Here is a 23,857-nt window from a genome sequence, read left to right on the forward strand (position 1 = left end):
GCCATGGACTTAGGCTACAAGGGCACTGACTTCTGCACGGTGTCTCTACAACCTTCCTTCCAGTTAGATGGTCACTAAAAGCTGAGTGCAGAAAGATGGCAGTAGCAGTGGCAGCAAGGGTTGGGGAATGTTGGGGGGGTGCCACTAGTGTCACATGTCATGTAGTTGAACGTCAACTGGTCACTGGCATGACCGGCCAAGCATGACCGTGCAGCCGCTGTGAGGCTCAGCAGCCCAGGTGCTGCTGTTCTGAGTAAATTTCCACTCTGGGTTCATGGCATCTTTCCAGTGAGTAGGGCTGGTGTGCCCGGACTGGGTCCTGGGCCGAGGACAGCTTGCTGAACTGAGGGCTACCTGGGGCCTGCTCTCGGGACAGAGCAGTGTCATGGCAAAGAGATGGCCACTGCTTTTGTCCCCAGGATGCTATTTCTATGTGTTCAGTGCATATTGGCCCTGTGCCTGTAGCTGCTACCAAGCCCCTGGGAGCTGCTGGCCAGTGCCACCCAAGTAGTGGGTTCTATTTGGTGCTGTTTTGCTCTTTGCTGGGTTTCTCCAAAGGATGCATGTCAGGAGGAGGTAGCTCTGAGAGGAGCAGGGTGGGCGGGCTTGCAGCTCAGCCGCACCACAGCTTTGTCTGTATGATGGGCTGAAGATACCAGAGAGAGGCTCCCACCTCAGGAAGCTGGCTGTGGGAACAAGAGCAAACACTGCTGAGTACCTTAAAATAAATAGGTGACATGGGCCATGAAAAATGGAAGCGGTGCTCTGCTGGGGGTAGGGACTGCAGGGCGAGTATGGCTTCTCTATGAGGGGTCACATTTAAACCAAAACTGGAGTTTGGACAAGAAAGGACCCAGCTCTCAAGGCGGGATGGAAGCCAGAACCCCACAGGTCATGGTGAGCACTGGATTTCATGGGGAGGACAATGAAAACTTGACAACAGATTTTTAAAGTAAGAGAATAATGTGATCAAAGATCTGGTTACAAGTTTATGAGGTGTTCTGGGAGCCCTGTGGATGGCGGTGCGTCCTGATGTGGAGGTCAAGGGCACTGGTGATGGAGTCAGAGTCCTGAGTGCACTGCAGGGAAAAGCAGAGTCTGGGAGAAGCTGGAGGGTCTCAGGGGACGAAGGCGGAGTGCCACCTACTGCCCACTGTGACTGGAAGATGAGGATTCCCATCAAAGGGTAGGGTAGGGGTGGCATCCTAGGCCAGGAAGGCCTGAGATGAGGTCCCTGCCTCAGGGTTGCTGAGTCTGGGCCTGACGGTAACTGATTAAGAAATCCCTGCCCCCATGGTCCACATCGGCTTGCCAACTAGTCTCCCAAACTCCCACACTCCCAGCCTAGACCCAGACCCACCTGCTCACTGTTCCCATGAGTAGGGTTCCATCTCCCCCATCCAAGGAGCTCTCTGAGATGCAAAGTTCAGGGTTAAATAATTTTGACTTTCATTTCAAGTCTATTTTTGGGTGCCACACTATCTGCTTGTACAATTCAATGCATTTCATTTCTTAAGGGAAAAAATAGTTTATTTCGAATGAAATATGGGTGACCATGTCCCAGGAACACAGAGTCAGGTCCCCCAGGCTTTGTTTTTATTTATAAAATTTAAAAATCAATTATGGGAAATTTCAATACATTCAGACCATAAAAATCAAGGCTCTGTCCTACATCTGTCCCCCAACCTCCCGGCCTACCCTGCCGACCTCATCCTGCCCCACTGTCGCGCATGGCTGTGTAACCCACTGCCATTAACCACACCTGGAAGCCACACACTTGCTCAACACTCATCAGGCCCTCATTCTCTTAAAAATCATTTTGAATACAAGAGGGACTTACATGTAAAACTACTGCATTGCCGTGTGTGTGTGTGTGTGTGTGTGTGTGTGTGTGTGTGTGTGTGTGTGGTGTGTGGTGGGGCACCTACAACCTTGAATATGCCAAGCAAGAACTCTACCACTGAGCTAATTTAAAAACAAACAAACAAACAACTTTTTCTTTTGAGACAGGGTCTCAGTAAGCTGCTCAGGCTGTCACCAAACTCACAGTACAGCCCAGGCTTGCCTGGAATTTGCTGCTCCTGAGTAGCTGGGACTTGTCACTTGTCTCAAATGGTTGGTGAAATGTTTCAGAGATGCAAAGATTAGTGTTTTACAGGCTCTGAATAATCTTCAGCACTGTAGTTACCAGTGTACTTCCACTCTCTTTTCACTAAATTCTTTTTTCTTTGATGACATTTGCTGGTTCAGCTGTGTGTCTTCACAGTGGTGCGGTTGAGCCCTGTCTCCCCTAGTTGCTGTAGGCTGGCGCTAGATACAGACACGGGTGCCCAACCTGTGTCCTATGGGCTGCATGCATCCCAGGAGAGCTATAAATGCAGCCCAACACATTTACAGGCTGCAACATGCCACTGTGTTACCAGGTTATCTGCTCCTGATAGAGGCTTGACTGAAGCTGTCTGGGCACGATCATCCGTGCATGCTACTGTACTCTTTAATAAGGAAGCAGAGAACACTGGCTGTTTTCTGTGAAGTCAGTGGCCCCTGACCATAGGCCTTTACTGGGGACTGTAGAACTTGGGTCCAAAGTCTCCCTCCCTGTCTGTTATCTGTGGGGAGCCTTTCCCTATAGATATCTGTGGGGAGCCTTTCCCCTATAGATAATAAATCTCAGCAGGGCCATTTTTATGAGACTCGTAGGGTCAGCTGCTGAATCTTGGACTTTGTTGTTTTGGAGAAAAGTCCCCAGAGGTTGCTGGTCTCTGCTCTGTCCCCTTTACCCTAGTATGTGTGCACAACTATTGAGTCAGTTCTTTTCCAAACCTTTATGTGGGCTCCAGAATTTGAACTGTCAGGTTGGTGTGGGAAGCGTGCACCTCACCTCCCACTGTTCATCTTCTATCAGTACAGACTCGTGTATTTAAATACAAGTATTAAGGGAAGCAGAATGAATGCTCCCCAACTCAGGCCGTGCATAGCTCATCAGGTCAAAGCTTCCCAGCTTTCTTAGAGCAGACAACTTTTAGTGAAGCTTCAGTAATAACAGTTCAGGAGATCCCTAGGTCCCAGGAAATCACTGGTGTGCTTTTATTAGGTGGGTAAACCCAAACAGTATTTATAGCCTCACGGTTTATAGTAAACATTTGGAAAAGTTAGCACATGCCTTTTTATTATTGTGTGTGTGTGTTTCTACACAGGGTTGCAGTGTGTAGCCCTGGCTGTCCTGGAACTACGCAGACCAGGCTGGCCTCGAACTCACAGAGATCCGTCTAATCTCTGCCTTCTGAGTGCTAGGATTAAAGGCCTGTGCCCTAGCTAACATGTACACTTTCTAAAGTTGTTATATTCAGTTAGTGTGTGTGTATGTGTGCATGGATGTGTCAAAGTGTACATGTAAGTCAAGGGACACTTGACAGGAGTTGGTTCTCTCCACCAGGTGAATCCTGGGGGATTAAATTCAGGCTATCAGCAAGTGCCTTGTCCTCTGAGCCATCTCACTGGCCCACACATAAAATTTAAAGATAAACTTTACTTTTAACCCTAATTCTTCCTGGAATGTATCCAAATGAGACTTTGATGTTATCACCCTTGTCTTGGTGTGCATCAATTCCCACAGGAATGCTTTCTCTGTAATGGGTACAACTGAGGCCTGCAGATAGCTACAGAACACCATGGAGAGGAATGAAGAGGTCAGCACGCTGAATCTGCACGTCACCACTCACTGGGCTACTCTGTGAAGAGGGTGGTGCACGCTGGCTGTGGCACAGAGCCTGCCCCACTGGGGTCACTTGTTTCTGGTCATAGCGCTTAAGAGAATTTTTCTAGTATCCTTTCACTTGGCTCACACTTTGGTAAACCATTGTTATCTGCTGTTTCCCTGTTCAGCATCTGGTAAAGCAAGCTTAGCACACTCCAGCACCAGGACTGGCATGGAGTCAGAGCAGCAGGGACAGCTGGGTGAACCCATGGAGCCGCCCATGGTGAGGAGGATGAGGAAGGTGACCATCAAACAGAAGAGCCCCATGGCCTCAGACAGGGCAAAGCCCAGGATGGCGTAAGAGAAGAGCACTGCCTGAGAGACGGGCTCTGGCACAGGCAAGAATCAAGCTACCACACGCTGTTCCAATGGCAGCCCCTGAGCCGGCCACACCAACTGTGGCGGCCCCAGCACTAATGAACTTGGCTGCTGTGTTAATGCTCCAGGAAACAGCACTGGTCTGGAATTCCCGTCTGGCCACCTGCAGAGGGGAGCTGCTGCTGGAAGGCTGTTTAGAAGAGGCCTCTGCTCTACTCAGCAGGGAGGAAGGCACAGCCCTGGTACAGGAGCGGATCAGAACTGGGGAACCAAGCAGCACCTCCTTGCTAGTCTGCATTTTTCAATCTCCCAGCTTTAGGCCTTGGTCCAACAAGAGCAATTTAAAAAGAGAATATTGTAAGCCATCACAGCTAACCTTAAACAAGCTCACCTGATCTGAAAAAGTGGCCAGTTTACCTCATGGCCACTGGCTGTCAACACATACTCATTGATATGACTGAACATTCCAGAAGCCCTCCAGCTGCTTCTCCCTTCCATGGTGCCTATCCCTGCACCTCCAAAGTGGGCGATGGCATGGAAGGAGAACACCCCTCCTTCTCCTGTTGATGTGGAGTGTGGCAGAGACAGCACCCAGACGTGAGAGCATCACATACCCTGTTTATCTGCTGGGGTTTCCACTTCCCCCTTTTTGTCCTAGTCCAGCCTTGGGGACAAAGACAGCCCACCTAGCCTACAGACCTATATACAAGAGAAAATGATGATCATGCATGTTGCGTTTTGAGGCCACTGACTCAGTAGTTGACACAGAAGGAAAAAACACAGGAGAGAAAAGTAAGTGAGCCCGTGTACCATCCCAGAGCTTGTTTTATTCCTAAGAGGGGTGAACTCCTGGTTAGACTGTGCCCATTGACTCTTCGACCACAGAACAGGACAAGAAGTCCTTATCCCAAATGAATGGGCCCAAGCTGAGAGGCTCTTACAGAGCCCTGTTGTGGGGGCCACCATGTGCAATCGGTGCCCAAAACCCAGATGCTGCCTAAGGCCGAAGCCCTAACCTTTTTGCTGGCTGGAAGGGAGGGTAGGGGTGCCTGGGAGTTCCCAGGAGCAGGGCATGGGTGAGAGGCTTCTTAGCTACTAAATTCTGAAAACCAGGGCGGTGTGGCCCTATATTGAAAGCCACACGTGCCAGGTCTTCCTGGTGTTTCTGTGTCCAGCTGCCTGGTCCCAGCCACCTTTCTGAGCACATTGGTTTGCTCCTTCCCACCATTAGTGTCTCAGTTGTGTGAGCAGGGTAGGAAAATGAGCTGTGTTGAGCCACCAGGTGCAGTCGCCCGGCTGGGTTTATGGGAACTGGGTGCTAACGCACCTGTGTCTGTCCCAGCCTCAGGCCAAGAACTAAAGCACCGGCCGGCCCTCAGTGTTTTTAAAGGACTCGAGTGGAGTGGATCAGAGCTTGCTGCCCAGCACCTTATAACCGGCACACGCCTGTAAACTCAACACAGAATTCCGGACTGTGCGAAGCCGAGGCAGGAAGAGCAGAAGAGGAAGATGATCTTTGGCTACAACCTCCCACCCCCCAGACCTTGTTTTAACAAAGGAACCATGATGGGGCTTCTGGCAGTTGGAGAGGCAGGTGAGTGATTTGATCTTTGAGACTCCTGCGGATGAGAGACACAGATGTGCATCAGTGCCACGGGGACACTGGCCTCCTGGAGGTTACCTTTGTACTCTTGCTAATCCCTTTTAGGCCTGCATGCCAGGCGCCTTGGCCAGCTGGCAGGTCTGCTGTACTTTGCTAACCTTGGCCTTTCTGACTCCTGACCTCTAGGCTGCTCTGCTTCTGGATAGCCCCAAGCTCCTGTAGCTGCCTGCTCTAATATGCTACGTCCACTCCACCCTGGTGTACAAGGTCTTCCTTCCTCAGGGTGGGTCAGTCCCTGGACCATGGTAGTGCTGTCTAGGAGAGCCATGGATGGTGGCACCCTAAAGGATGCCCACATCCTAACACTTTGCAAAGGGAGCTTTGTGGGAGCTGAGGCGATGGCTCAGGTCTGGAGTCAGACCTACGGTGCTCATGTGAGATTATTACAGTGGAATTCCATATGCTTGGAATTCCAGCACTAGGAGGCAGACAGGGGAATTCTGGGGGCTTGCTGGCCAGCTGCTCCAGCCAATTTAATTTGGTGAGTTCAAGATTCGGTGAGAAACCCTGTCTCAAAAACCAAGGTGGTGAGCGATAGAGAAAGACACCTATGTCAACATCTGGCCTCCATGTGCATGCACACGGCCTAGTTTGAAGGATTAAGGCCTTATCTGAGAGGAACTTAAATGCAGCTCCACTGACCAGAAAGAGGGATAACCGACCCAAGAGAAGCCAATATGCTCATGGAGGAGGCTGGAGGGATGAGCATCTTCCCCTAGAGTGGGGTGTGCTTGGCCCTACAGATACCTGGGTTTTGAACCTCCAGCTACAGAGCTTTCATGGGTTGTGGTAGCTTGTTACAGAGCCCTAGGGGATAAACACAAAAGAACTTTCAAGGATTGGAGATGATGGCAAGACCTAGCCATCTTGTGATGTAGGCACTTGGGGTTCCCGCAGGAAGAATTTCTACCACTCAGCCTTGCATTTCCCTCCCAGAGCCTCCGGCATCTCACCAGCTTCGGAGGTGATGGGTCCTAAGCCTCAGAGCAAAGCAGCTGTCTTGGGAATCTATGTACATGTCATGGAGGTTAGCCCCTGGCTACAAGGTGACATTAAGGCCCTTAGACCAGACATAAGTAGATGAGTTAATGCAGCCAGCCCTGCCTCCAGCACACCTGTGGTGAGGACAGGATGGGCAAAGGACACCATTAGATGTTTTATAACCACGCACTAACAAGATTATCAGGCACTGTTTTTATAGTAGCAAGGAGGCCCTGTTTCTGCTGAAGTCAGCACGTGCTATGAGCCTGCTCAGGCCACAGTGAGATGGCCACACAGGCAGCCCATTGTTCTGTGCTCCTGGGTGAAGGGCACACACGTGTCCTGGGGAGGTCACAACTGCCTGAGCCTTTAAAAGGAGCAGGGCAGGGCAGGTTGGCACTGCCTGGGCGGCCACCTGGACAGAGAACTAGCAGCTCTGCAATTCCACACTGCTTTTCCCCCCTTAAAAGCAAAAGAAGTGAGTATCAGAACATCCCAGGTTTTGGCAGAATTCTATCTCTACAGGTATCTCCGTGAGAGTCAGACCACCTGTGGAGTGAGCTCCCTTGTTCATCAACCATCCCAGAGCAGACTTGGGGACACGCCCCACCAACAGAGCATTCTGTTCTGGCCACTGCAGTTCCCAGGATCCGCTCAGATCAGCATTGCACCCAGGACTGGCTTTCAGGTGAGTGCGGGGGAAGGACGGATGCCTCCCACCGGTGGGGTCACTGCTTCTTTGTCCTAACACCCACAATCTCACAGGATGAGATGCTCGGGGCTGATGGGGACACTGTTCACCCTGGCCAGCCTGCTGCAGCTGGCTGTGACTCTGAGAATTGCAGCCTTCAACATCCGGACTTTTGGGGAGACTAAGATGTCCAATGCCACCCTCGTTAGCTATATCGTGGAAGTAAGTTTGGGGTGGCCCATGCCTGAGGACAGACAGACCCCAGAAGGAAGGTGGTAGCTGTCCCCAGGGACCACAGAAGTCAGTGAACCTCAAGCCTTACCAGAACTTGGGTAAATGTAGGGGTTGTCAGCTCAGGTCGCTGTCAGTGCTGGCAGGTATCTGCCAAGGCCACAGGGAGAACCATGTCATGACTTAAGAGTGGCGGCTGCAGCTCTGGCCCTGAGGTTCCTGGTAGGGACAGGGTCTGACACCTGGCAGGATTGCACACCCAGCCAGTCTTGTTCAGTTGTTGTGGCCCTGCCCCTAGATCCTAGGTCGCTATGACATCATCGTTGTCCAAGAGGTCAGAGACACCCACCTGGTGGCTGTTGGGAAACTACTAGATGAACTCAATCGGTGGGTGACAGTCCTGGAGCGTGTATGTAACCATCACCTTTAGGGGAACAATCGGTGGGTGACAGTCCTGGAGTGTGTATGTAACCATCACCTTTAGGGGAACAGCCTCACTCCCTCCATGCTCCATGGGCAGGGCTTGCTATTGGGTGCCAGGAGGTTCCCTCCAGGGTCCCAAGGAACCTTTGGTTTCCTTTACCCAGGGACCTACCTGACAGCTATCACTATGTGGTCAGCAAGCCGCTAGGCCGCAGCAGCTACAAGGAGCAGTACCTTTTCGTGTACAGGTAAAGGCCCAGGCTCTCGAAGCCCGCGAATACAAGTATAGAGATGTCAGAGAGCCCAGGGCCCCTCTCTCTTGGAGCCCCTTAGAGAGTAGCAGCAGCTATGGGTGTTACAGGGCTACAGGATAAGGTTCAGGCTGGGTGGGCGTCTATGCTCATGTACCTCTCACAGCCCCCACTCACCTCCTGGTCTTTCTTTAGGCCTGACCAGGTGTCTGTTGTGGACAGCTATTATTATGACGATGGCTGTGAGCCCTGTGGAAACGACACCTTTAGCCGAGAGCCAGCCATCGTCAGGTTCTTTTCCCCATATACTGGTGAGTGCTGTTGTGTTCCATTGTCAGCCCTGCCCAGGCCAAGATGGAGTCGCACCGTGCAGCTCGCATCCAGAGCTCGAGACGCCTGTGCTGGGTTGCCCCTCCCCAACCCCACTCCCACACAGAGCTTGCAGCGCCCTCGGCTCCCAGTGCTCTGAATCCTGTGGGGTACTGTCATTCTTCATCTCTGCTCCATGGCTGAGCTGGTCCCTACACGAGAGCCCCAGTGCGTCCTCAGAGCAGCCACAATTCTGGCTGGTCTCTGGACACCATGCCCTTAGAGATCTGCTGTCTCCTCAGAGGTCAGAGAGTTTGCAATCGTGCCCCTGCATGCAGCCCCAGGGGATGCCGTGACTGAGATTGATGCCCTCTATGATGTCTACCTGGATGTCCGGCAGAAGTGGGGCCTGGAGGTGAGACCATCCTAGGGACAATGGATTCTACTGGCCCTGTTTGTCCCTGGACCAACAGCATGTCTCCTGGTAGGACATCATGTTCATGGGCGATTTCAATGCTGGCTGCAGCTACGTCACTTCCTCCCAATGGTCTTCCATACGCCTCCGGACAAGCCCCGAGTTCCAGTGGCTGATTCCTGACAGTGCCGACACCACAGTCACATCCACACACTGTGCTTACGACAGGTAAGCGGCCGCAGAGGCAACGGCTAACCAACCCTTCACTCACTCTCCTCCTCAATAGAGGCAGACGCTTTGGTTCTCACAGGCCCTAGTTTTCTCGTCAGAATGGCTGCCTGTGGCTGGGGTCCCACTGGGCACCCCACATGCTAGTCCTGCTAGTGCAGGGCCCTCTCTTAGTGCTCCCGGGTAGAGCACGATTGGAGCCTGGGGCTACCAAACCATTACCAAAGACTACTGTGTGGGACAAGAGGGTGAGGGCGCCTTGTCTTTTGCTTTCCGGCAGGATCGTGGTGGCTGGGGCTCTACTCCAGAGCGCTGTTGTGCCCAGCTCAGCGGCTCCCTTTGACTTCCAAGCAGCATACGGGCTCACCAGCCAGCTGGTATGTGTCCTTCCCTCCTGCAGTTCTCTTAGTTTGGCTCCAGCAGTTCCTGCCATTGCTACTGTTTCCCACACCAGAGGTGGGTGGACGTGACTCAGGCCAGAGCAGCAGGGCTCTCCACTGCTCACCCTCCTGGTAGGAAGCGCTCACTCTGGCCCCATGTCCTCACCACCTTCTCCCTGCCTCTGCAGGCTGAAGCTATCAGTGACCACTACCCAGTAGAAGTGACACTCAGGAAAACCTGATCCATCGAGCAGCACAGCCATACTGCCGCTTGGGGTGAGGACGGCCCCAGCTGCACAGCAGATGGCTCTGCAGCATTCTCCTGTCTGAGGACGGGGAATGTCTACACACGGACTAAGACATACTGTTTAATTGCAGTAAGTAAAGCTGAGTTCAAGCAGTTGATGGTGTTGTCTGTGTATCCAGTCCTCCTTCCCCAGGCTGCTCCATCTGTCACCTGGTCCAGTCTCTTGGCTGTTAGTGTTTTTCCAGGGCCTTGACCAGAAGGTCGTTCAGGCGGCCCACCATGGCCCGGGGGTCATCAACAAGCCCCGCTGCTATCATGGCATTCTCATAGATCTGAAATATGAGGACAAGACAGTGAAATCGGGACCAAGGGTTCACGTCCAGCCTGACCTGTACATGACCCCTAGGGAGAGAGCAGTTTCCTACCCCCAAGGCAGACAAGCATGCCAAACCCGTCAGTCCCCGTACCTGATCCACTAGCAGCTGGGCTAGCTCCGGGTCGCCCTCCCTCAGCTGGCTGAGCTTCTTTATTAGTGTGTGCCTGCATGAGGGCAAGAGGAAAGTTAGCTCAAGCCTAGCGTCCCCAGCCCAGCGCTTCTGCGGCTGCACGAGGATCAGAACACTCCACGACCTAAAATGTACCTGTCTGGCACAGCTGTCTAGACAGTCAATAGACAGTCAACAGCCACTGTAAGACTGATAGACAATATTCCCAGCATCAAGAGGCAGCAGAGATCTGTTGAGTTAGAGGTAGCCTGGTCTACAAAGCAAGCCCAGGACAGCCAGGGCTACACGGGGAAACCCTGTCTCTGAAAACCAGATAAATGAATGAATGAATGAACAGACAGACAAAAGCTCCTAGGGTGCTGAGTAGCAAAACCAAAATCAATGTAAACATGGGACAAAGTGCAGCTTCACCTCGGAAGACCATAAGTAAAGGTCGACCGTTCATAAGTTAAGTCCTATGTTTATATGAAATCTAAATGTACAGAAAAATAAATATGAAAGAAGCACTGAGAAGGCCTCTCAGGGAGGCAGAGATGTTGATGCCCTGGAACAACTTCCTGCACAGACTTACTGTTCCTCAGTAAGTACTCAGACTCACCCACTGTCCTATAGTGACAGCATTTCACAGGGGAGAAGGTGGTTAGAACACACAGTAGGGACACGTACGGCTGTCCATCCAAAAACCAAGTCATTCTCTAAGAAATTAATCCCAAGCCAATTCCAGAACCAATGACTAACAGGTACAAACCTAGAAGATGGAAAGGATAAATCCAAGTCTATAATATTTTCCTTCATGAGGGAAAAAAGGACAAAACCTCCAGTTTAACCCTACAGGAAACACATCAAACCTCTGTTTAATTCCGTTTATGAGAAGAGCACAGGGGAAGAAGCCTGGCAAACGATGACAGGGCAGGAATTATAAACTTTACAGAGAGCACAGGAGGGCTCCACTGCTTGATACGGCCGTGTGCTGCAGGGAAGCCTTAAACATGCGCACCAACAGCGGCATCTCTGAAGCGGAAAGAAAGGACACGCTTAAGTGCTCTAACCCAGGTCCGTGGGGTGGGCCGGGTTCCCTGGAGCCCGGGAACCTGTGTGGTACGTGGCCCCGCGGAAGGGGAACACGTGCAGCTTACTACATATTACCTGAACATTTTCCCTACCAGTGGCTTTTGAGTTCTGAATCATGTGAACATACAAATCTAAAAACAAAATTGAAAATAGAGTCCTCTGCACTTTGGTTTTGTGATTGACCAGTTTTGTGTCAGAACTAGCAAACTGTCATACCGAGTCACTGACTCACAGCAGCCAGTGCAGGCGGTGGGGCCCAGCCAGAAGCTGCTTCCGACCTCTCAAGCCAGTCACTTATATGTATCATCTGGCTCAGAAAATGGGGAAAAGCACCTTTCTATACTAAGTTTCTAATAAAAACTTATGGTTATAAAGAAAAAAATGAGTGATATTAAAATCTCAAATACATGTAAGTCAAAGAGGAGACAGAGCTGGAGACAAGTGGCTAACAGCACATATCCTTACAGAAGACTCAGGCGCAGCTCCTAATACCCGTAACAGGCAGCTCAGAGCATCTGTGTGTACGTACACATATTAATAACAACATAAAAATACATCTTAAGAAATGAAAGTAAATCAAGCTAGGTACACTGACAGTGATGAAGAGACAGATCTTATTTTCTAACATTTTTAGCAACTCTATAACCTCATTAAAAAACAACTATTGCTAAGCTGGGCATGGTGGTGCACACCTTTGATCTCAGTACTTGGGAGGCAGAGGTGGATCTCTGAGTTCAAGACCAGCTTGGTCTACAGAGTGAGTTCCTGGACAGCTAGTGCTACACAGAGAAAACTTGTCTGAAAACACCAAAACAAAAAACTATTGCTATATGCAGAACCAATTTTTCCTTACCCTCATTGCATATACATTTTCAACATCAATTAGGAAGCAAAACTTAAAACACCCAATAAAGATAGCCAACAACTAAAAACTGTGGCACAGGCCCATAATCCCAGCGAGTGTGGAGCATAGTAAGGTCTGAGTTCCAGGCTCAACTTAGGCTCCAGCCAGGGGCACCGCCTCAAAGCAAAACCCAAGCCGCCCCACGCCCTTCCAGTAGGTCAGTACCTATGGAGTCTGTCAGGCTAAGTTAAATATTTCTATAGAAGTGAAGATCCAAGAGTAGCCAAGAGCTCCCTCATTGCCGTGGAGATTCAAGGAAACGAGAGGTAGTTCCAGCAGAGGGCAGACAAGACACCCCAGCGACCCGCAGCTCAAACCAATGCACCAGTGAGGCCGGCCGCATCCAAATGGACCCAAAAGCCGAAACTAGAGAGCTTTTAGAGAGAGCTGATTTCACAGAAACCCTAAAGCAGCTTAGATTTATAAATTTGATTATAATAAAATTAAGATCTTCCTCTTATCAAACGATATCTTAAAACAACAGACATCTGAAGCTAACTGTATATAAATGGCCAGGAGAGGTGATGTACACCTTTAATCCCAGCACTTGAGAGGCAGAGGCAGGTGGATCTCTGAGTTAGAGGCCAGCCAGGACTACACAGTGAGCTCTAGGCCAGCCTGGATTACATAGTGAGCTCTAGGCCAGCCAGGACTACACAGTGAGAGCCCCATCTCATATACACTACAAGTGAACTTTAAATATAAGGTGCTCAGCACATCACCCACCTGGGAGTTCTGTGGGGATAGCTGAGGCAGCTCACACTGCTGACCCTGAGGACAGCACATCCAACAGAAGCCCCGCGTTCATACCAGCCCCGTGCCTAACAGCTCCAGACTGCAAGCCACACACCTCTATCAAACGAGTAAGCTGTCCTAAGTGGAGTCACACAGTGAACTGCACTCTGCCATCTGCACCAAGATCCATTCCATGAAGTTAAAAAATGGCTTTAAGGATAGAGATGGCAAAACCAACAACAGACAACATGAGAAAATGTCATGTTGGTGGTTTAACTCAAGGAAATAGAACTCCTGTGGAGAAACAGGGAGCAAATTAGATCAGCCATGTTCTAAGGGCTGCCTCTTAGAGCCATCCTCACACGGCACACATGCTTTCCATCCATATGTTAATGCTCTGCAGACAGAAGAGCTCGTGCTCACACAGCTGCGAGCTGGGGCCCAAGCATACCTGGGGTTAATCTCCAGTGTGGGCTGTAACAGTTGAGCTCGTTCCTCCTGGGTCTTGGCCAGCTGCTGCATGCGCAGGAAGTGCCGAGCAGCCCCCATCTCCAGCACCGTCACCATGGCAGGGTGTGTGTCCAGGCGGAAAGTCACCTGCAAGCAAGGCCCAGGATGAGGAAGAGCCCAGCAGTGAGGAGCCAGGGTCGGCAGGGTCTGAAGCAGGGAGCAGTTAACGAGGCCACCAGGTAGAAGGCAGCCGCCCTGGGGTGGCACTTGCTTCTGTATCTACCGCTCCAGGCAATAACAACAAAGATCACAGCTAGAGGCCCAAGGGGTATGGACTTGGACAGGCTCACACCCTTCTCCCCATGGCCAGGAGACCGACCCCTCCGCACCGAGGGGCAGAAGCTGAGTTGCTCACGTGAGGTCTCTTCAGGACAGGAAGCACAAACAAGATCCTTGTGTTAGAGTGAGGCAAAGGAGGCAGGGCCTACACTAGCACTGGGGGATTAGAGATGGGCACAGCCGGTAAGCTTGACCAGTGTGACAGTGGAAGGCAAGACAAAGCTTTGATGGTGAGATGCTAGTGCCTGTGGCCTTGGGAATACAGCAGGAGTCCCCACCCTGGCTCAGTGCCTGCCTACGGGGCCCCACCAGGCCAGCAACCATAGCTACAGTCAGGCTCCGGGAAGAGACCGAGTCCCACAATAACTGGAGGGAGGTGGCCTTACCTTCACGTTGGTGACACGAGACCCCAGAGCATTCCTCATCCAAGCCATTAGCTCTTCTGTTTCCTTCTCAGACAGGCGTTCGCCAGCTGTATACAAGGAGTGAGTGAGCCTATTGGCCAGTCACAACTGTCCCACTTGTGGCTTCCACTTAGCAGATTCCCAGGCTCTCTCTAGCAATACCACCTCACCAGAAACTATGAACAGACAGGCTCCTGGAAATGCCTTCCCACTGCATAGAAAACACATATGGTTGCCCCTGGCCTCTGTGAAACTTCTTAGGACTCGTAAAGGGGGTGGGGCGGGGGCAATCCCCATTCTTTCTGGAAGTCTGGTAACCACAGGAGGAGCATGAGCAACACCGGGGCCCTGGCCTTTCCCAAGCAGCTTCCCGCATAGGCTGGTGAGAAACAGGGTGCTGTACATTCATGGGCAGGTCAAGAGAGCCCTGTGGGACAAGTGAGTCTCCTGCCTAACATTCCCAGAGAGACGGGAGTCAACCTGGAGACGTGTCCTCAAACTTCTCCTCCTTGTAGTGATCGACGACAATGTCTGTCTCCACAGAGATCAGCTTCTTCTTGTCAAACTCCCGCAGGTGCAGCAAAGTAAGCTCATCGAACTGCTCATAGCAGAAGAGCACCTGTGGGCAGCCAAGCCCTTCAGACCGCAGCCGCGGAGGGCACTGCTATGGATGCTGAGCAACAGCTCACCAGAGGCTTCTAAGAGAGGCTCTGGCTGTCTTGGCCACACCCACACACTCCCACACCCACTCCCACCCATTTCATGAACAAATCCATCTGCCACCTAGTGGGAATGACAGCCACATCACAGACAAGGGCAGGCACTGCCTCACACCACACAGCCTCCAGGGCCTCAAACACATTCAGTCACTTTCTCTCATGCATAGTTGGGAGTTCAGCCCTTCCCTCAGAGCTTAGACCCTGTACGATACCTTCTTGGCCCGGCAGCAAGCTGGAGCCCACCTACCTCAGTGTGTTTCCGCTTCATGGCCTCGTAGTAGGGTGAATGCTCAGCCAGGTGACGGTTAGGGGCACACAGGTAATAGATGTTGCGAGTGCCAGCCTGCATTCGGCTGGCGTAGTCTGATAAACTGGTCAGCTGGCCAGCAGGTAGGGCTGAGGACTCATACCTCAGCAGCTTCGCGATATCCTCCTGTAGACATGTGGGCAAGTCACTGCTTACTCCAGGGCCAAGACCTGAGCATCATTTCCAACTCTGACTTTTGGTAAAGCCTGTAGCTTTCTGGCTGCCCAGCCTGGCCCCCAAAGGTGGACTCAGAGTTATATACAGGCCTATGAGCCCCACTGAAGACATATAGGACCGGGAGAAAATCTTTTTTATTTTGTTTTGTTTTTTGTTTTCTCTGTATAGCCTTGGCTGTCCTAGACTCACTTTGTAGACCAAGTTGGCCTCGAACTCATAGCAATCCACCTGCCTCTGCCTCTCAAGTGCTGGGATTAAAGGCCTATGCTATCAGGCCCGGCTAGAGAGAACATTTTAATTTGGGTGGCCTAGGGCCTCTGAAGAGCTGGGCAAACTGCCTCAGGGTCGCCAGCCCATTCATGGCAGAGCCGACTCTGGGACTTCTTATCCTCTCTCTGTCCTCAGTGACAACTGGACACAGACAAACATTGCAGTTTCCAGCCTCCTCAGCCAAGAGTGTTCACACTACCAGTTCTGGCCACTGGAGCATATGGCAAAGAAAAGGGCCTTTAGGGACCAGGACAAAGAGATGACCAATGCAGCCCATGGGCTGTGTAGAACTAACAGCAGTAAGGTAGGCCCCTGGAGCTGCAGGCTTAGATGCTACCTTATCTAAGGCAATGTCACCGCTGACCAGCCCAGCATAAGAACCTGGGGAAAGGGTGTGACAAACAATAATCAGGGAACAGATCCAAATGAACGTGCTACTGTGCCTTGGACCCATAGTAGACAGAGGCAGACAGACAAAGATTTTCAGAACTGTCAAGGTCAGGTCTGGCCACATCCCCATCACAGACGCATCTGGCTCTCACCGTACAAGTACGCCTCATCTAAAATGAATTCTAAGCACATGGAAAGGCCCTGCCTAGCTCAGCAAATGCTATTAGACGCTGTTAACCAAGAGTGAGATCAGGGGCTGCAGAAAAGGCTCCGTGGTTACAGGAGCTTGCTGCACAGTATTCGTGAGGGCTGGGATTTAGATCCTAGCACTTGCATAGCTCCTGTAACCCAGCTCCAAGGAGGGGCTCTCTGCCTTCCAGCCAAGCTGAGAAATGTAAGTTCCACATTTAGGGAGGCACAGTGCCTTAAAAGGGATAGATGGAGAGTGACAGAGCCACCTGGCCCTCTCCTGACCTTTCCAGCTGTACTTGCACATATGCAGATGCACACATACATGAGTAAATTTTGAAAAGCGAGATCAATAACAATGAATGGTATCACATACTGAATCATAAATGCTCCAAAGCTGGGCTGGAGAGGTGGCTCAGAGGTTAAAAGCACTGACTGCTCTTCCAGAGGTCCTGAGTTCAATTCCCAGCAACCACATAGTGGCTCACAACCATGTATAATGTGATCTGATACCCTCTTCTGATCTGCAGATGTACATGCAGGCAGAGTGTTGTATACATGAAAACAAAACAAAACAAAACCCTCCAGGGCTCATGAGCTGGATGCCCAAAGCAGCAGTATGCACAGTTGAAGCCTTGAGGAGTGGCTGGATCACACGGGCTCTGGCTAACGGACTGATAGGAAATGGTAGAAACTTAGGACTGGGAATCTAGTTGGCAGAATCTCTGGGGTGTCCTTTAAGGGTCTATTTACCCATAGCCCCCCCTCCCCTCTGTTTTTTGCTTCCTGCCATATGGTCCGTGCCTCACCAAAACCCTCAAATATCAAAGCCAAAGCGTCACTGTGTGATAATAAATCTTTCCTCCTTTAAATTCATCTTGGCTACTTTGTCACAGTGATAGACACATAACAAACGGACATCTTAAGTAGACCACTACTGCTGGGACCTGTTGGTGGTCTGCTGAGAAGAAGGCCCAGGCAGTGCCATGGAGCCACCTTGGTACCTGCACACTAGTGAGCTTTGTACAGCCACAGGGCAGTGACACCGACGGATTTATATTGTTTTCCTGAGACAGGGTTTCTCTGTGTGGCTTTGGCTGTCCTGGACTCACTTTGTAGACCACGTTGGCCTCGAATTCACAAAGACCCGCCTGCCTCTGCCTCCCAGAGTGCTAGGATTACAGGCATGTGCCACTGGATTTTACATCATGCAAATGATACTTCAATGTAACATGTCTCAAACCATTTAGGGACAAATGCATTATTTTTTTAGTAATTAGCCTGGCCCCAATGGTGGTATTACTAACTCTACCAAGTATACAGTGACTACTGGGTTAGGTGTTTTGTCAACTTGACGGATAGTTATTTGGGAAAGAATCCCAATTGAAAAAAAAATGCCTTTATAACACTGACCTATAGGCAAGTCTGTGGAGCGTTTTCTTCATTAATGACTGATGTGGGAGGACTCAGCTCACTGTGGGTGGCGCCAACTCATGGCAGGTGGTCCTGAGTTATATAAGAAAGTGGGCTGAGCAGGCCAGTAGGCAGCAGTCCTCCATGCCTTCCGCTTCAGCGCCTGCCTTAGTTTCCATTCATACAGGACTACAAATAAACCCTTTCATCCCCAGGTGCTTCATATAATACAACAAAAGGAAACAACTAAGACAGTAACTGAGCTGGGCGTGGTGGCGCACGCCTTTAATCCCAGCACTCGGGAGGCAGAGGCAGGCGGATCACTGTGAATTTCAGGCCAGCCTGGTCTACAAAGTGAGTCCAGGACAGCCAAGGCTACACAGAGAAACCCTGTCTTGAAGAAAGAAAAAACGTAAGACTGTACCCTACCCTCACCCCTGCTTTTCTGTACTTTCCCTCAACTCACAACACCTCTCTTCCTGCCAGCTGCCAGGGCCAGGGTGTCAAGAGATGAAAGCCTTGGCCTCCCAGCTAAGAGCACTATGCCTGTGGGACAAGGCTATGTGATGGTTGATCTTGCCCATCACCTTGACTGGATGGAGACGTGCCTAGGAGACAGCAAAGTGCACCTCTGGGTGAGTCTGGGAGGGTGTTTCTAAGCCCCTACACTGGCTGCATCAATGGATCCCAGCTAGGTGCTCCGTTCCTGTGAGTTTCCCCTCACTTACAAAATAACTGAGAAAGTCAATTTTAAGGAGTTCCAATTGACTGAGGGGAAGCACTCAGCTACTTGAGCGTGTGTGGTCCTGAGTGTGGGTGGCATCATACCATAGATTGGGGGCCCATGTAAATAAAGAGAACACAGAGGTAGTCAGAAAACACAGGGACTGTTTCTCCTCCACACTACACTGAGCCCACAGTCCTGGCCTTGAGTTGCTTTTGCCAGGTGTCCTGTCAGTGACTGTAGTTTAACCAACACAGGTAAGGACCTATGCAGACCTGCTGTGGCTACCAGGAGAGACTCAGGAGCCTGGTGTTCCCAGGGCTGACCACCTGTCTTATCATCACGTCCAGGGCGGCCTCTACCAGCTTCCTTGGTAGCAATGGGGCCAAGGCTGATAGGGAGGACTGGACATTAGCGTACCTTGATGTCCTGCTCTGCAGTGGTCACGATGCCCTCCCTCATGAACAAGCCATAATCTTCAAAAAACTTTGCATATTTTTCAGCATCTTTTTTACTTTGGTCAATGAAGAACTTGATCAGTCTCTGTTGTAGAACATCCCGGAGTTTCCTACAGAACAGAAGTCACTGACTGTTAACAGAACTTTCTGCCAAGTACCAGGGCCACAGGGACAAGAGAAATCAGCATCACACCAGAAACTGAAGGCCCAGGCCCAAGTAAGCACACCAGGAGCCTAAAGGAAAGCACAGAACAGAAGGGGTCCCATGCTGCCCCCTACTGGGAAACTTGCTGCACCTGCAGGAAGGTGGTGGAACAAACTGACAAGCAGCAGGGACATCTTGAGGAGACTACCTGCAGCCAGCAGGCACCACACATCAGAAACAAGGAGAGTGAGTTCCACTGCAGCACACAACAAAACAACCATCAACAGGCTCAGGGGTAAAAAAAATCATGCATTGCTGAAGCCACCAAAAAATGCCATCTACCAACCCTAGAGATAGGAGGAAATGTCTGCCTTACAAAACAGAACAAGGGCTGGAGAGATGGCTCAGAGGTTAAGAGCACTGCCTGCTCTTCCAGAGGTCCTGAGTTCAATTCCCAGCAACCACATGGTGGCTCACAACCATCTATAATGTGATCTGATGCCCTCTTTGGCAGATAAAGCATTCATATACAATAAATAAATAAATCTTTTTTTTTCCAAGACAGGGTGTCTCTGTGTAGGCTGGACTCGCTTTTAGATCAGGCTGACCTCGAATTCACAGCAATCCTCTGCCTCTGCCTCCTGAGTACTGGGATTAAAGGCGTGCGCCACCACCCCTGGCTATAAATAAATCTTTTAAAAAAGATATTAAAAACAAAACAAAACAAAATATAGGAAACCCTAGTGGGGAAACGTCACAGCACAGTATATATACATACAAAGACTGCACCTATGCTGCAGAACTTCCCGTATTTAGGTCGGTGCTGTGTATATTATATACTTTATAACCTGGGGCCCACTGAGTGTATTTCACACACACTGTGTAACTTGGCACAATGTGATTCTGTGATCAGGACATTTTACTGTATTATCCATAAACACCTACACCGATGAGCAATCAGGGTCAAGTGCACAGACACGGGCTTCAGGAAAGGACGGTCACTGTCTCAGGTTTTCTATTGTTGTGATAAACAGAGCCATGAATCCCAGAGCCTGCTATGTCTGGGCCAGCACATGGGACACAGTGAGGGTTGCTGAAGGGGGCAGTTCCAATCCAGAATAACGTGAGAATACAATCCACATTGACAGGAATAAACCGTTCCCTGATTAAACAGGTAAGCAGCACATGTAAGTAAGCGGTAAGTATTTTAAAAATACTATTGAATAACCTAGAAAGAGATTGTCTAGCATGTACGAAACCCTGAGTCCAACCCTAACACCACTTAAAAATCCATAAAGCTATTGAAAAAACAAATAAACAGACCCCCCCCCCAAAAAAGAACCAAAAACCCCAGTGAATAAGGAGTGCCTGCAGAAACTCACGTTGCTACCACTTCACAGGACACTCATTACCAAGAGAGAGCAAGAGTGGAGAGAAGCTTAAAAACTTCCCTTTACCAAAGTGTCCAAGTGAACATCACAAGCCAAGAGACAAGTCACAGTCCTGCCCCACCCCAGGACCAAGCCTTGTGCACTTCCAAGTGCAGGGCCACCCGACAGCCGGAGGAATCCCTCTGGGAAAGCAAGGGAACCGAGACTATTTCCTATGGCTTGCCATGACCACTGGCACCAGGAGGAAAGCAGCGGTTGGCAACCATGGCACAGAAGAAACAGAACCACCCAACAGACAGCTCCCTGTGTGGCTACCTTTCCTTCTCCAGGAGCAGAGAGGGTCACAAGACCTTCTCAGGACAGAAACCAACCCTCCTTTGAGATCCCAACCACTTTCTGGCCACAGCCAAACCATCTTGGAAATGAGGTTGGAGGGAGCGACTCGGTGCAGCTGCCTGAGTCACTGTGCTTCCCTAAGGGGCCCCCAGTTCCCACTACAAAGCAGAACCAACAGTCTTTGTTTTCGCTGTCAGTCCCCTCAGCTCCACACAACGTCACAGCACGTGGATGCTCCCAACCTGAGCGAGTAACAGCTGTGGGCTCAGGGGCTCGAGAACAGACAATGGCAATGACAGAGCCATGCAACTGCTGGTTCTGAGCTTCTTCCAGGTAGAAAGAAGTCTTTGTGAGATGGTGACACCCCAACACACACACAGGAAGATGGCATCAGGAAACAACTCCACCTCAGAAGTCCAAAGCAGAGCTACTCCCCACTGGGGAAGTTTCTGATTCTCTCAACATTCAGAATAAAGCAGCGAGCTCAGACTGCCTGCCCGGTCCTCATAAGCACAGGCAGGAAGGAGGTGCTGGCTCTACACCCCAAGGGGCAGACTGCCTCAGGGCTAACACAGGTGCAGCATAAGCACAACTGCTTTGTCAGACTCAGGGCAACAACACACAGCTAGCTCAGCTCCAGGAGTGAGAGAGATGTCTCCACACGAACCAGGCCTGATCCCCTAGTTTCAGAAGAGCATCCCCAACCATGTTGGTTCTAAGGTCACCTCTGCCTAGAATCTCTCCGACTGTGGCAGCAGTGCACTTCCCACCCTGAGGGACTCCTAAACGTTCAGAGCCGGTGCGCGCAGCAGTGTTGGGTCGCAGGGTTAGAGTGGGCTGAGAAAATGGACCAAGTTCTTTCTTCACTCGTGATTTGTATTTAATGGGAAAAGTGATTATATTCCACCTAAGAGCCCGGACAGGGAAGATGTACCTACTATGCTGTTGTTAGTGCTTCCCAAAACAGTACTTGGAGCACCTGAGAGCAAAGGGGATAAGCTGAGGCACCCGTCCGTACAGGGCCCAGCCTGGCGCCTCACAGTTCTACTACTAATAGGTTCAACCTCAACAGTTGCCAAATTCTTCCTGATCCCAGTAAGCCTCAGAGGTCAGGACACCTGGAAGGTCATGGTGGGATCCTGCCCTCAGGCCTCTCTTCTCTCTCTCTCTCTCTGCTCTTGGCTTTTGAAAACTACACCTGGGGCAAAACCAAGTAAAGGTCAGCCCTCCCCTGGGCGCCAGCCCTCCCCTGAGCGCCAGCCCTCCCCTGGGCGCCAGCCCTCCCCTGGGCGCCAGCCCTCCCCTGGGCGCCAGCCACAGGCAGGCTTACCGGATGAGTGCGCTCTCCTGCAGGAGCTCTCGGCTGAGGTTGAGGGGGATGTCCTCACTGTCCACCACACCTGAGAAGACAGGGAACACCACAAGCAGGCTTCAGTCTGAACCAGCTCTTCCTCACTGCTTGGCCTCATCTAAGCCGTGGATGGTAAAGGAGGAGCAGGAAGGGCAGGAGGGCACTCCTTCTCAGTCCTGCTCAGGAATGGGGGGCAGTACAGCAGGCCCAGGGCTGGACTGTGCTGGGGGTGGAGCCTCTTGGGGCACACAGCAAATACCACCCCCCCACACACACATTCAACTTCAAAGTGCTAATTAAGCAAGGCTGTTATCTCAGAACTTTGGGAGACCGAGGCCTGGGCTACATATAAGACCCTGTATCAAAAGAAAAAAATTCCTAACTGGACAGTGTTGGTCTTTGTGCTATGAAAGTGATGCTGAACTCTTTAATCTCAGGTCCATCATAACTCATCCATAAACCTGATATTCAGGACAAATTTCTAAACATGAAAGAACTCAACGCCTCTCTGCCTCCCAGTGAGCCAGGAATCCAACTACGCCATTTCCCAGAGATGCTGAGCCCCTCTCCTGGCTGCTCCATGCTAAGTCCCACTGGGTAAGGATAGCTAAAGAGCAAACGCAGCAGGCAGCACAGGACACTCAGCAGCACTGGGTCATTGGTGTGAGCAGCAGTACCTCGAACGAAGCGCAACCACTTGGGCAGGATGTCCGTAGCCTTGGTCTGGATGAGCACCTTGCGGCTATACAGTGCCACGCTGGAGCCCAGCTCCCTGCTCACGTCAAACATGGATGGTTTCTGGGAGAAGAAAGCAAAGAACATAATCAGGTGGTAACATCAGAGCCAACCAGATAAAGGGGAGGTAGGGCTGAGGGCAGCATGGCAGAGAGCACCTCCCTAGGCCACATGGGTGATGAGGCCCAGGCGAGGAGAGCGCACCCAGTTCCTCACAAGTGCTAGGGGAGGAAAGGGGGTGGGCGCAGCCTGGCCCAGCTGTACCCAACAAGTCTTATACGTCCCCAAAAGAGAGTCACAACTTCCTAGGACTCAGAATCAGCAAACTGCAGCCTCCAGGTCAAAGTCAGCATGGGTTTCCCCACCGCCATTGCTAGGTGGGGCCTGGCCATGGATTTTACATTAAAAAAAAAAAATGGTTGGGAAAAAAAATCAACAGGAATATCTCCTGACACACAAAGACATGAAATTGGAATTTTGGCATTATAAGGTCCATGGTCCGCTACCTCCTGGTCCACTGAGGCACTGGAGTACAGCTGGCAGCTCTCTCACTGGGATCACAAAGCCCTGCTGGCTGCCCTCTTAGAAAACACCCACTGCATCGGTACTGCCTGCAGTGACAGCGTGGGCGCATCTAGGAAGTCCTGGCAAGCTGAGACTCAGCATTTCTGATAATCTATTGATACCAAGGGTCTTATCTAAAAACCTCAGGGTTGGGGGGGCCAGGGCCAACCTAGCCCTTTTCCAGAGGACAGTATGAACTGAGTGCTGCCAGGCTGCACTGAGGAAAGGCAGGGGAGGAGAGCTTGGCTAGGCTTTGTACCGTGGACTTGGCAGAGCTGTTGCTGCTGCAAACCAGAAAGGCAGAGGGAATGTGGGAGTAGCAGTCACCTGCAGAAGCCTCAACCTTACACCACAATGGCAAACACATATATGCAGTTTTTCATAG

At 51.0% G+C, this 23,857-nt stretch overlaps 2 protein-coding genes and 1 pseudogene across 4 annotated transcripts in view; 1 reads left to right on the top strand and 2 right to left on the bottom strand.

Annotated features, from left to right (window-relative positions):
• Nucleotides 1-2,792: 2,792 nt before the first annotated feature.
• Nucleotides 2,793-6,976, bottom strand: LOC311587519 (ATP synthase F(0) complex subunit C1, mitochondrial-like; annotated as a pseudogene). The gene has a single exon. The product of its transcript is annotated as an ATP synthase F(0) complex subunit C1, mitochondrial-like (transcript).
• Nucleotides 6,977-7,114: 138 nt separating this feature from the next.
• On the top strand, nt 7,115-10,047 carry DNASE1 (deoxyribonuclease 1). Of its 2 annotated transcripts, XM_084764404.1 has the most exons (10): nt 7,115-7,197; nt 7,360-7,407; nt 7,485-7,632; nt 7,940-8,028; nt 8,229-8,312; nt 8,511-8,626; nt 8,927-9,039; nt 9,113-9,267; nt 9,548-9,644; nt 9,836-10,047. In XM_084764404.1, the coding sequence occupies exons 3-10, from the start codon at nt 7,486-7,488 to the stop codon at nt 9,887-9,889; spliced, it is 855 nt and encodes a 284-aa protein (XP_084620530.1). In that variant the 5' UTR covers nt 7,115-7,197; nt 7,360-7,407; nt 7,485; the 3' UTR covers nt 9,890-10,047. The 2 variants fall into 2 exon arrangements, with proteins under 2 accessions (XP_084620530.1, XP_084620529.1); XM_084764403.1 differs by having other exon boundaries at nt 7,118-7,407.
• The window catches only part of TRAP1 (TNF receptor associated protein 1), a 31,189-nt gene continuing 17,334 nt past the window's right edge, over nt 10,003-23,857 (bottom strand). Inside the window, exons 10-18 of the mRNA XM_084764402.1 lie at nt 22,851-22,971; nt 22,153-22,222; nt 18,913-19,060; nt 15,270-15,455; nt 14,784-14,922; nt 14,286-14,371; nt 13,562-13,707; nt 10,362-10,434; nt 10,003-10,226 (exon numbers count right to left, since the gene is read on the bottom strand). Coding sequence (XP_084620528.1) covers nt 10,125-10,226; nt 10,362-10,434; nt 13,562-13,707; nt 14,286-14,371; nt 14,784-14,922; nt 15,270-15,455; nt 18,913-19,060; nt 22,153-22,222; nt 22,851-22,971 — 1,071 coding nt within the window. The 3' untranslated portion in view covers nt 10,003-10,124. The remainder of the gene's footprint in view (nt 10,227-10,361; nt 10,435-13,561; nt 13,708-14,285; nt 14,372-14,783; nt 14,923-15,269; nt 15,456-18,912; nt 19,061-22,152; nt 22,223-22,850; nt 22,972-23,857) is intronic.

This window comes from Acomys minous, assembly GCF_964271855.1.
Source record: "Acomys minous genome assembly, chromosome: 16".
Taxonomy (NCBI): Eukaryota; Metazoa; Chordata; class Mammalia; order Rodentia; family Muridae; genus Acomys; species Acomys minous.